Source organism: Octopus bimaculoides, chromosome 19 (assembly GCF_001194135.2).
Source record: "Octopus bimaculoides isolate UCB-OBI-ISO-001 chromosome 19, ASM119413v2, whole genome shotgun sequence".
Taxonomy (NCBI): Eukaryota; Metazoa; Mollusca; class Cephalopoda; order Octopoda; family Octopodidae; genus Octopus; species Octopus bimaculoides.
The window spans coordinates 54,483,772-54,497,185 of record NC_068999.1 but is presented as its reverse complement, the minus strand read 5'-3'; the positions used below and the strand labels follow the sequence as shown (position 1 = coordinate 54,497,185).

General features: G+C 37.5%; 2 protein-coding genes across 4 annotated transcripts in view; one reads left to right on the top strand and one right to left on the bottom strand.

Annotated features, from left to right (window-relative positions):
- Positions 1 to 7,758, top strand: part of LOC106875411 (uncharacterized) — a 29,857-nt gene extending 22,099 nt beyond the window's left edge. For 2 of the 3 annotated variants that reach the window (XM_014923529.2, XM_014923528.2), the window contains exons 15-19: positions 987 to 1,187; positions 2,449 to 2,775; positions 4,542 to 4,712; positions 5,696 to 5,767; positions 6,830 to 7,758. In XM_014923529.2, the coding sequence (XP_014779015.2) occupies positions 987 to 1,187; positions 2,449 to 2,775; positions 4,542 to 4,712; positions 5,696 to 5,767; positions 6,830 to 6,889 (831 nt within the window). In that variant the 3' untranslated portion in view covers positions 6,890 to 7,758. The remainder of the gene's footprint in view (positions 1 to 986; positions 1,188 to 2,448; positions 2,776 to 4,541; positions 4,713 to 5,695; positions 5,768 to 6,829) is intronic. The other variant, XM_014923530.2, reaches the window with a different exon arrangement.
- LOC106875412 (E3 ubiquitin-protein ligase rnf168) overlaps positions 7,726 to 13,414 on the bottom strand; it is a 13,363-nt gene continuing 7,674 nt past the window's right edge. The window contains exon 4 of the mRNA XM_014923531.2: positions 7,726 to 8,812. Coding sequence (XP_014779017.1) covers positions 8,009 to 8,812 — 804 coding nt within the window. The 3' untranslated portion in view covers positions 7,726 to 8,008. The remainder of the gene's footprint in view (positions 8,813 to 13,414) is intronic.

The window sequence follows — 13,414 nt, the reverse complement described above, 5'->3', positions numbered from 1 at the left end:
CCTCTGTACCTGGCTTTCGTTGACATGGAGAAAGCCTTTGACAGGGTCCCCCGATCCCTTATCTGGTGGTCAATGAGGAAACTTGGGATAGAAGAATGGTTAGTGAGAGCTGTGCGAGCCATGTACAGAGATGCTGCCAGTAAGGTGAGGGTTGGAAATGAGTACAGCAATGAATTCCGGGTCGAGGTAGGGGTCCACCAAGGTTCCGTCCTCAGCCCCCTCTTATTTATCATAGTCCTCCAGGCAATCACTGCAATAGTCTTTACAATAGTGACTTGATCAAAATATAGTAAAATAAGTTCTGCTAAAGGCAACCCAAGGACCTGCTCGTGTGTTAGGACCACTGTTCAAAGCCAGCAACACCCAAGGACCAGATGAATGTGTTAATAATCCAGGCATTATGTTATATCTTTCATTCAAACCACTGTGGATTCTCTTGAGTATAAAAATTCGTTATAGAAATTTTTACTTTTCACTTTTTTATTCCATTTTCAATTATCAACATGATATTGGTTTTAGTTTTAATTACCGTATTTGCCAGCATATAAGATGTACACCTACTTTAAAAGTATATTTTGTAGTAAAAAGAAATTTAATGTTTCATCATATGTTCAGTATAGCATCCATAATATGATTGCATCAGACGCATGGCAATTTTTTGTTATATCATGATCCTTTGACGTCTGTTTTCCATGCTGGCATGGGTTGGACAGTTTGACTAGAGCTGGCAAGCAGGGGAGCTGCACCAGGTTCCAGTCTTATTTGCCTTGGTTTCTATGGCTGGATGCCCCTCCTAACACCAACCACTTTACAGTGTGTGCTGAGTGCTTTTAACATGGCACCAGCATGAGTGCTTTTATGTGACACTGAAAAAAGTATGTCTTGTACACTGGTATATAACAGCAACTACCAACAAACATGGCGGTCATGATTTTTTTAATGAATTACCAACAAGGTGATGGTGACTCTTTCCCCTTTTCATCCAGGACATTCAGGTATCGTTGTTGCAATGCATCGAGACTTCACTCCTGCAGCAGTTTCCACACCAAATGACTGGTAAGCGTCGGAAAGAGCAATACCACTGTTTAGTGGCTCTGGGTACAGTCCGTCATGCCTACTACAGTCCTCCCATAGCTGCTATTATGTCCCTGTTGAACCGAGCATCGCAGGAAGACACTGATTTAGAGGTAAGTCTTACATTATCAACACCATTGTCATCATCATCATCATCAACAACACAAACCATTGAAGGAGGTTACATGGTTCTTTGACTTGTTAGAAGTAACAGTTGAATTTCCGTCAAATCACTTCTGACCATCTCCCAAAGACAAACGCATTGAATAGTCTGAAGTACACTGTCTGAAAGAAAAAACGACGGGTGGTCATAGCTAGAATCTCTTTGTTCATTGGTCTGTTTGATCAGGGCTGACCTAGAATTAAACAGCAACAACTGTGACAATCATAAACACTATCATTATTTCCATCGTTATCGTAATCATCATCACCACCATCACATTCTGCAGTCAGATCATATCCACACTGTGCTTTCAGGTCTTGGTCAAACAGCTTTATTTTCTGCTTTAATAATCTTATAAAAGCATAAACACTGCAAGATTCCTTACAATCCTACTTTCTGCAAGTGCTACATGTATTTTGTGATAACTTGTATCACACAATTCACTACATCTATTCTGCTATGACAACTGACTCCACATTGCTACATCTCTTCAAATTATGGATTAATTGATTTTTAAGTGATAGTAGATAGTATAAGAGAGGAAAGCAAAAGAGGTCCCACTCACTGGATTGAGACCATGTATCTATAGCTGAAAAAAGAAAGGGTTTTTTTTGTAATTTTTTTAAGAAGGTGGAATGGCAGGTAGTATTTGTTGTTGTTGTAGTGAGGACACATAGCTAGTGGTTAGGGTGTCGTACTCATGATCTTGCAGTTGTGGCCTTCATACCCAGACCAGGCAGTGTGTTGTGCTCTTGAGAAAACATTTTGTTTCATGTTGCTATTCAATCACTTTGACATCTGGCATGTGGTGGTCGTAGCTAGAATCTCTCTGATCATTGGTCTATTTGATCAGGACTGGCCTAGGGTTAAACAGCAACAACTCCCCTCACAGTCACCTACTATCATTATTAACACTGCCATTATTTCCATCATTACCACCACCATGTAAATTTGAAAGCAGTGAGCTAATGTACAGCATAAGCAAATCATCAGGAGTGTGGGTTCTGCAAGAAATTGCACAACTCCCATCAGTCGTCTATGACAGGAAAGTCTACAATTTGTTGTTATAGATAATATGGACATGATTAGATATTTAGTTCAAGCCTTGTCCATGAGCCGTTGTACTTTTCTGTCTTGAATTAATGTTTGTGATGTCTTATACATATATATATATGTTCAGATTTTAGTTATTCTGTTATGTTCTTTTACAGGTTTCCAGTTATTGTCAAGAAGCCATGAGTAGTTTTGAGTTCATAGCTATTGCTTGCCGCTCTGTCATGTTCCAGACTGTATCAACACAGCCACAGTCCGAAACTGTCAAAATCAGTTCTAGTCGACCAAGTATGTGGATGATGGAAAACCTTCCTGAATCGGAACCTAGACAGGCATCATTCAACAGCTTCCCACTACAAACAGAATTTGGCGGAACACAACAAAAACAGACAAATGTTAGTTCAGAATCTCTCGCTTACTTGCCTACCCTCTCTCTCAGCCAATCGAACACAGACAGCTTTAAGAAGACTATCTCTTTTGACGAGGTCAGTGGGAAAATTGACATAGCACATGCCACACACGTTTTTATGTTTGTATTTGAAATTTGAATTTTGATAACATCATTTCTTTGTAATTCATCATTGCTAGTCTGTTTTCATCTTAGAAATCTTAAAATTACATGAATTGTGTTTGAAGTGGTCTACAAAATTAAAATGTAATGAGAAAATACTTTATTTTATATTGCAATTAGTAAGGAGTAGCATCGTTAATTACAAGTTACCAATAGACTAGTCATAAGTTTGCTGCATTTCGGACAGCAAGATTAAGAGGGGAGTGTCTGATTTGGAGTAGAATAAATATTTCAAGAAAGGCACTTTTTTTATTCTTTAGATTTTTTTCGCTGATGTTTGCTCCACAATTGTTAATATAATACAACACTGAACATATTACCTTTCTCCTTATACAAGGAAGAGCTTTTGCCAATGCACAGCCTTGTTTGCACCGTAACATACAAGGACAGTGTCAGCTGGCATGAAAGACACCAGCATCAAGATGATGTCTTTCATGCCTCAATAACCAAGTTGGTCTGCACCTAATTGCAGAAGTACAAAGATTATCCAGGACATATTCGCACTTTACATTGGATCTTTGACCTTGTTAACTTGTTCAATATTTGGCTCGTTCAATACTTGCTGCAACAGGGTGGCAACCAGGTTGTTAAATCTAATTCAGAAAATAATGTCAATAGAAAACTGTCCCTGGAGTGTCAGCTTATAGATTGCTTTGCTAATTTACAAGCAGCATTTGATTAACTTACTTGTACATAGGTTATAGTTTCCAGGCTGCATTTGACTGGCTTGCTTTATATAAGTTTCTACTCTTCTCCCCTCCACACCCCCAAAAAAGGACCTTCTAAAGGTGGCAAAATTGATGTTCAGCTGTAAGGATTTCAGAAGTACTTTGAATTATTTTCTGATTCAGTTGACATATTTTTGCAGGCCTAGGTTAATACCGTCACCTGACTCCTGGATGTCTTTGGCTGGGTTTTCCCTACCCGTGGTGGTTTTGCAGATGATGTTCAGGCTTAACGAACCACATCAACCTCATTAGTTTGAGTGGGCTTGTGTGGGTCCTTGTCACTGCCCGTCTTCTACATCAGTGAGAGAAAGACACATATGTTCATTCATTTTATGTTTGCTTTTCCATGCTGGCATGGGTTTGATGAGGAGTTGAGAAAGAGCTTAGCAGTTGAGTGCTGAATGCCTTTCCTAATGCCAACCACTCTGAGAGTGTAATGGATGCTTTTACATGCCATGGGCACGGGTTCCAGTTGTGTAACACCAGTGTTTGCCACAACTACGATTTCACTTGGCTTGGTGGGTCTTCTTGTGAAGCACGGCATATTGCCAAAGGTCTCTGTAATTTGTATTTACCTCCATGAGGCGCAATGCTCGAAATGTGCTTTTTATGAGCCACCAGCATGAGTGCTAGTTACACGACACCAGCATCGGCCACATTGTCTTTGTGGGGCCCAACACTCGAAAGATGCTTTTCACGTGCCAATGGCACAGGTGCTAGTTAGATGACACTGGCATCAGCCACAGCATATATAACTGATTAATCCCTTCCCTCTCACTGACATCAACTTTGCTGTTTATCCTTCCATTCCAATTGTTTCTCCACATTAGTTCATTTCTCTCAGTAGGAAATCAAAACTTCAAGGTTCTGCCATTTCATAGGTGGCCCCTTGTCTCACCACTGATGCCGATTTTATTCTCTCTGATTTATGTGGGATCTCTCTCTCTTCCAGGGAGCCAGTTCTTCTCAAGCCTCCACCTCCATGCCACAAATGGCAGCACCATCGGAAGTGATCCATATGGACCCAATCTCTGCCAGGGGTGACGCTATGGATGACGTTGTCAGTGAACCGCCATCAGAGTCAAACTCTGCTGAACCCATTCACTCAGACTCTGATATTCAGGTAATAAAGCTGCTGCTGCTGTTGTTGTTGTTGTTTAATTAGGAGTTTACTTTACATTGGCACAGCATGTGGGGTGGGTGTTTCAATTGACACTTCTACCCGTATTTCCTGAAGAATGAAAGACAACACAGGCAGGATTTGAACTCAAAACTCTAAAGGCAAACAAAGTACCCCACAGCATTTCACTCAATGCTCCACTACTCTCTCTGATACTCCAGCTGACCCTTCACTCTGCTATTCTAACAATCTACTCTTCGTTCTACTCCAGCCACCACCACCATCACACATGAAATAAGGTTATCAACCTTAAAGCATTTCAATCTTCTCCCATGGAATATGCTAGTCCTACATGGGCCCTTAAACCCTCTAAGCCATAAATCATTAAAAACAACCCTTTTTTACATGTGATGTGTAACTATATACACACGCCCCAGTGATAAGGAAGCCTTGAGTAACTGAACACACTGCTGTGTTATATCTTCCTTCCATCTGTTACTGCAGTAATTTTTTTCTCTCCCTCTCAGGATCCTCTCCTTCCCCTGGAGTGGTATTTGTCTCTGGTTTCCCTACGAATGATTATTAATGGAGTTTTGTGTAGGGGCTTTTGTTTTTTCACAGTTGTGAATCATACACCATACTCATGACCTTACGATCATCAGCTGAATACTCTAACCACTGAGCCACCTGCCTTCACAGTAAGCCTGGTGCCTATACAGATAGACTAGACTGTTGATTGTTGTGTTGGTCATGGATGTAGTACACTGAGATACATACAGTGGTACCTACTTACTGCTAGTGGGTTGGATTGTTGATGGTCAAGTGTACTGACCATCATCACAGAACCAGACTATGAATTAGTGACCCCGCTTGCTAAAATTCCTGTCACCTGCTGACTTAGGTTATCTGTGTTGTCTCTGCTAGGTTGCCAAGTTCCAATACAGTTTATTTAATGTTGGCTAAAACAATCTTTCTATCCAATACAGTATGTAGAGTGTGGTGAAGATTCTGCAGAAGAAGAAAACAGTGCTGAGGAGGCAAGTGAAGAAACTAACGAGGCCAGTTACATTCCTTTCAATTAACACGATGCTCTGCCAGTTAAAAAAACTTTTTAATCATGCATATACATTCATAATTTGTTCAAAGTCTGTGTTGCATTGTCTATTTGTTGAAGACATAAACACATACACACAACCAAAAAAACGATAACTATATATATATAAAAAGTAATGGTTTGTTACCAACTTAATGTGACAGTCCCAGGAAAGACCATTTCCAGTTGGCTAAATGACACAAGCATACTGTATCCTTGTTTTCAAACAGGGGAGATAAGCACCTCCAGCCAGCATCCAGAGCCTAGTTTCAGAGAGGTGCTTATCTCCCCTGTTTGAAAACTTGAGAACTATGCTAAGAGTATGCGTGTCTGTTGTGTGCTTAGCCGCGTGCATGTTAATTTCACAAGCAGATTGTTTTGCTGATGAGATCAACTGGAACGCTAGTTATTTTCCAAAGCAAAATAAGTAAAATATGATTATTAAAAAAGATAGGGCTAAAATGATGAAAGAAAAATTGCAATTTAGAAATCTCGTTTGCTCTAATCTGTATGATGTATAACTCCAGAAAATGAAGAAAATGTGCATACATACACATATATATATATATATATCATTGCTATTATGTTAAACTGTTGTATGTCCAAGTTTGGCCAAATGTATGTTTTTCAATATTTATGTCTGCTTGCAATAGCTGGTTCTTTTGGTCAAACTATCGTATCTCCAGCTGCTTCAGATGCCAAGATATCAAAAATTGTCAAAATGTAGGCAACAGTGTGCTATGGAATGGTGAAACTATTTTTTCGTTTTCTGAAAAAGCAACATTTTGAACTTACTACACTTTTGCATAATAGCAATGAGAGAGATGGAAGTAGAGGAAGTGGGTATTGACTAAACCTAATTGATATAGCATCTTTCATCAGAGACTAACTCTCTTATATTATAGATAACTAGTGTGATAGCTGTCTGTATTAGCATTAATAGTGAAGTATTAAATACTTTAAAACTATTATCTGTATAACTGAACCTTTTAAACACTAAATTGTTAATTTTTAACTTTTCTTACAGATGATGCAAGTGGATAGCATGCTGAAAGCCTTTGTTGAAGCTCCACCAGACTCAGATTAAAGATTTTTCATTAGTTGTGTCAACAAATCATCTCATTTAGTCATCATTGCTGTTTTCGTTTATTGCAGTTCATCAGCTATGTGAGTGTATTGTGAGAACAGTCTGTCATTGGTGCTTTTTGTTGCATAGGGCTGGAAACTTATAAAAGGGTAGGCAGGATCACAACTGATTAGATAAAACTCCTAAAGTAATACTGGGGTCTCATCATCTTCAGGCTAGAAGTCTCTGGGCCTATATTAAGGTTAGTTGGATGTAATAAACAAATCTTGACTCTGTTGTATACAGTAGACATCATATAGTAGGTAATACTATTCCATTTTTGCTTTAACTCCAGTTTAGAAATATTTCATTTTTATGGGAAATGCCAGTTTACAAAAACATCCAGATTTTAACTACCTATAGTTTCTAACTTATTACTAAGAAACTAAAGAGAAGAGATTACAAATGGGAGGTGTTTTTTTTAAGATGACTGTTTCAGGTACATAAAAATTTCTGTTTACCCTGTCTTACAAACAAGAGGAAAATTAGTTTGAAACATTACACAGATGTTGACAGTAGGAGTTTTGTTCAACTCTAGAGTAATGATAAATAGTAGGGATTGGGGTTGGAGTAATAGTAGGGATTTGGTGAATGGAGGTGGGTGATATAAAGAACACAGAATTAAACAAATTGTCAAACAGAAGACATCTTTTGTATTGAAGATAACAATATTCAGCTTTCCTGTTTGTTGAGCCTACAATGCATAACTGTTTGAAAAGAGAGGTTATGTAAGTTCCTTCATTCAAATTACCAGAAAAAATAATAAAATAAAATAAAATAGAAATACAAACGTGACATTTCTTAAGAAATAAATACAAAATATAACATTTTATTGTTGTTTCTGTCAATTTCATTCTTCTGGAAGATGGAATAAAAGTGCAAAAAAAAAATTTTTTTTTTCTTTTGGAAATCAGCTAAATTTGGCCAATCTAGTTTGCAATGTGGAAGTGAAGAAAACTCTTCAGTTGATTTTTTTTTAATCAGTGCTGTCATCCACCAATTGTGAGCTCTTCCTGAGACATGCCCAAGTACTTAAGCTAATGTTCACTCATTTCTTCCGTTTTTTTTAAAAAATTGTTTTTAAGTTTTTGCTTTCTTGGAGACTCTCTCATTGCTTGAGCTCCTTTTGCGTTTGTCATTGGTTGATGTTTCATTCTTTGCCCTCAACTTGTATCCGTCTGATGTACCTTTGGAACGGTTTACTGTTGCAGAAAGTTTGAATTCTAGATCATATTGTTTCTGGAGTGCTAATGCAAACAATCTGTCCTGTTCTTCTGTGAGATCTTTAGCATCATCGAAATAGTTGCCGGAATGGTGGTTAGTGTCTTTTCTACTGAAATACAAATCTAGCTTTGCAGATTTAGAGTTCGGATCGGGTTTCACGTTTGGCTTCAGTTTCGAATGAACACTTGAAATGCGGCTTCTTCCAACATCTTTTTTATTCACATTCAGTTTCTTCTCAAACAATATTCGACGCTCAGAATCTTTTATGCCAAACGAATTAAACTGTTTTAAAGGGGTTTTGATGAAGGACAATGTGTTGGGTTTGGGTACATTGTTGCAGTTCAATGTAGGAGAGGTAGCATCTGCTGACCAGGTGGGACTATCTGGGGTGTCAGCAGCTTCAAAAGTTCTATTGAAATCATCATCTTTCAACTGACTACTTTCAGCTACCAAAGAGTCTGTTTCCAGTGAGTGACTGTTAGAACTGGTCTTCCTTATCTCTGAATGGTCTTCAATGACCACTACTGGCTGAAGAGAATTGCAGCCAGTAATATCATCAATCATTCCACTTTCCTCAACTTTGTTGACCATCACTGAAATGTTCTGCTCACTATCCAACACTCTCTCATCTTTCCCATGCAGGGCTGGAGTACCTACAGACTAAAGAAGAACAAAAAAGCAATATAGTAGTGGTTTTTTTTTCTTTCTAATTATTAAAGTAAAAAATTTAATCGATTATATATTTTTTCTATTTTTATCTTTTGGTCAGAGGGAAAGATAGTGCCCATGATCTTTTACAGAGACTCAAAAGCTTGCAATAGAGTAGACTTTGTTAAAGGTACTCAAGGTGCCAGGAAGCAGTATTAACCTGAGCAACACAGTATGTCTACTACCTGTGTAAGCCATAGCAGAAATTGAACTCAGAAGTGCCACAAAGCATTCATTTCAACATTCATCCAGTTCCATCAATCCATCAGCTTGAAGTTGTACTTTTTTATCAACCTTCAATGGATGAAAGGCAAAGTTCAACTCAGATAGCAGAGAATCTAAACAAGTAACACAAACCATTCTATCCATCACTAATAATTCAGCCAATTCACTGCAGAAAGTGTAGAATGGAAAATTTCATGTTTTTACAATTCTCATTAGCAGAAACACTAAAGAGATAGAGGGGAAAGAACTAATGTTTTGTATAGTCTGGCATTAACAAGAAAGAAATGGAACAAGTCTTGGCTGGGAAACTGGACACTGATAGAATCTATCATTATTTCAACATCCACTCGAATACATGCTTGCATGAATTGCACAGAGTTTATTGAGGCCCTTCCTGTCACCAACCCTCAAATGTTTCCAAGCAAAGTAATATTAAAAACGACAGGGAAGATAGGATTAATGTAAGTAGTTTTCTTCAAGTAAAAAAATATAGTTATTTTTACTCCCCTGCCACCAAATCAGCCCTGTTTGAAGCAGGCTTCTGATTAGAAGGTTTGCACCTGCTAAAACGGTGTCTTACAAAGAATACAAAATTATTTACATAAACATGATTAAAAAACACTCTGGAAAAAATACAAGACTTTACAGGGAAAATAACAATGACATGAACTGCAATGAAAGAGATAAGTACCCTTGTTATCTCCTGAACATCACAGGACTGCATAGAATCCATTAACCCTTTCGATACAAACCAGTTTATAAGACCAACCCAGCCAAGAGGACCCATTGTTATTTAGATGTGAATTTGAACACAAATCTCATTAGTACATTCGTGAATACACGATTTCACTTTGTAAATAGTTGAGTTATAGTAATCCAACATTGTTTAACGTGATATCTGAACTTAGTGAATTTTGGGAGATTTTTTTTCCACATTTTTCCGATGCTGATTTTTTTTTCAACTTTGAAAATGAATAGGAGTTTCGTGCTATCAAGCAGTGATTCTGAATTTGAAGGTTTTTCAGCAGAAGATATGGAGATATCGAGAAAAAGAATGAATGAGATACAAAAGCACATGGTGTACAAGAATGAATCGGATATTTCTGTATCCGAAAGCAGTGATTCTGAAGAAACTGAAAGTGGCAACAGCGAAGACTATTTTACATCGGAATGGAGTAAAAAGTTTTTAAATGTTTTTATTAACAATTTTTCTGAGGAGACGGGGTCTACCCATAGTCTTTCTCAGGAAAGCGAAACCGTTAGACTTTTTTTTTCCTCATTTTTTCCAGTATGCTTGTTTGAAGCAATCACTGTGGAAACAAACTGTTATGCAGAATGTAAACAAACAGTATATGCTAGGAAAGCCCATGAAATGGACAATCAAAGTTTGTGAGTACTGCTGTGAATTTAGTTTTTATGCAGGGAAAAGAGACAACAATGTTAGTCAGCATGGCCTAGGGTACGATGTGGTCTGGAATTTATCAATTCCATACCATAACCAATGCTGTATATTATTTTTTGACCTATTTTTCAGTTCGGTCAAACTTGTGGTGTATTTAGAAACTGTGACAACGAATACGTGGGCTACAGTAATTGCTGGCAGAAAAGGGCTGCCGTTGGATATAAGAAAAGCAAAATTGAAAGAAAGAGGTGAAATAATCCAACAGCAGAAAGGAAATCTGCTAGCGAGATAAAAGGCAGATGAATTTTCTATCTACCAGTGCTCAACCATGTGTAGATGAAAATGGCACCCTGTTTGTGAACCTTGGTTATAGCAGGTACATGGGTGGTGTGGATCGGCTGAACCACATGAGGAGTTATTATCTGGTTGGTAGACCGGATAATAAATGGTGGCGATACCTGGTTTGGTGTATAGTAAATATGAGCATTGTAAATGCATTTATATTACATACCAAATCAAGAGGGGCTCACAAGCAGTGCAACCATCTGCAGTTCTGAGCAGATGTAGCAACGCAATTGAGGGCAGGTTATTCCTCCAAAAAAATAACTACAGGAAGGAAAAGCAAAGCCTGCCAGAGAGATATCCCTCTGAGTTCAGTTGATCTCCATAAATTAGAAAAAATCAGGGGTCGCAAAAAGCAGTGCTGTGAATGTCTATCAACAAAGAAAAATTCTCAGTGGGTGGCCAGTTGAAACGTCTTTCCAATGTGCATACTGCAAGGTTGCAGTATGTAGAGTGGGACGTTTTACAACTTTCCATGATAGAAATATTGTGAATATATGTATGATTAAATTGCATAAATATTTTTCAAATTTACTTCGTTTTACTTTTTATTTACTTGTAATTTTAATTTACCTGTAAGGTGAATGACGAGTTTGATTTAATTTCTATTGTAAATCTTCGTTATATATGTTCCTGTTTATTCATGCATGTGTGTGAGTATATTTCATTTAGTTGATATATTTAATTTTCTAGTTTTCTTCAAAAACAAATTCCAATATTTCAGTTTATTTCACCTTTATGGTACACCTGTTCTTCCATGCTTTAAATTCTACTGATAATCTAGTGATGTGCACAATTCTTCTATATCAAAATTTTGTTGCATACCTAATTGAATATTAGCTGATGATTCATTTTCTATGGTATGTTTAAACAAAATTTTAATATTTTTACATTTTGCTTAGTTTACCTGGATTTACCTGTAATTAGAGTCATTTTGAGACAAAGGTTATGCAATAAAATTGATTAAGGGCCCTTTCTTTAATTATGTTCCAAATATCACATTAATATGTTGATGAGTAAAAAAAGTTACAGTTGCTTAATGAAACTAGTCTAAATTCATGATTATTATAGAATTTAATTGAAACTCATGAAGAGTGTATTTTGGTCAGAAATACAGTAACGAAAGGGTTAAAGCTTTCACTCAAAAGCAAACTTTCTAAATGCAGCAGAAAAACACAACCTTTTCCAGTACAACATTAAAAACACATTTATGGAACTAAAAGATTTCATAATCACTTGCAACACTGGCACAGCAATCACTCAGGATACCTTCTGAATACCTGATCAAACTCCCAGTATCCCAAGTTACACTCAAGACCAAACAACAGAGCTGGTTTGGTTATATATATTGATGTGCATTCTGTATATAAATAGAAACAACTTTCGTGAGCAAAGAGCAAAGCATGGCTGTGTAGTTAAGAAGATGGCTCCCCAACCAAGCGGTTTTGTATTCGGTCCCATTGGGTGACACGTTGGGTATTTCTTACTATAGCCCCAGGCTAACCAAGGCCTTGTGAGTGGATTTGGTAGACAAATGGAAAAATAAACCCATCATGTTTATACATATAGAAAGATAGAGATGCATGTGTGTGTGTACTCTTGTCTAGACATCATGTGATGATTGTAAATGAGCATCATCATCATCATTCAAGCGGGGTTGTTCATTTCTAGTCTTCTTGAAATACATATCAAAATTATGAGAAAATATTAGCTTGCTTGGAAACAGGAAGGGCATCCAGCTGTAGAAAATGTCTCAACAAATTCCATCTGATCCATGCAAACATGGAAAAGATGTGGTACAGTAGCATCACATCTGAACTCTTTATATTCTAAAGAATTCACACCAACACACAACCTCACCAAGCCAACTACAACTCAACAATAAAGCTGCTGCTGCTTCCACACACTTAGCTATAACAACCACGAGACAAATATTTCCTAACTCTCCTTGGACCACCTACCAATTATCATTACAACACACTTGCAGATAAATGAGGAAAGTAAAAATGTTTTTACAAACTTTAAATAGAAAAAAATCACAACGGAAGGAGTTCATCAGGAAACAGAACCAAGGTTATGAGGGTTAAACAGCAACACAATCACTGATATAGACACTGCAGTACATGCATCATTTAACACCCGCTTTTTCATGCTTCCATGGGTCAGACAGAGTTTGTTGAGGAAGATCGTTTACAGCCAGATGCCTTTCCTGTTGCCAACCCTCACCCATTTCTAAACAAGGTAATATTTCCCCATGGCCAGACATGTTTTTCAGAGAAAACTGAAAGTAAACGGCATTGCTTATATGGCAATGCTCATTTACAACCATTAAATGATGTCTAGACAAAGATACACACACACACAAACGATGGGCTTCTTTCAGTTTCCATCTACAAAATCCACTCATGAGGCTTTGGTTGGCCCAGAGCTATAGTAAAAGACATTTACCTAAGGTACATGCAGTAGGATTGGACCCAAGACTACATGACTAGGAAGCTTCTTAGCCACACAGCGAAGAAAAATATAACCCCAATTACACACCAGAAATAGCCAGTCTCATAAAAAGCAGAGTCAATCAGAAATAC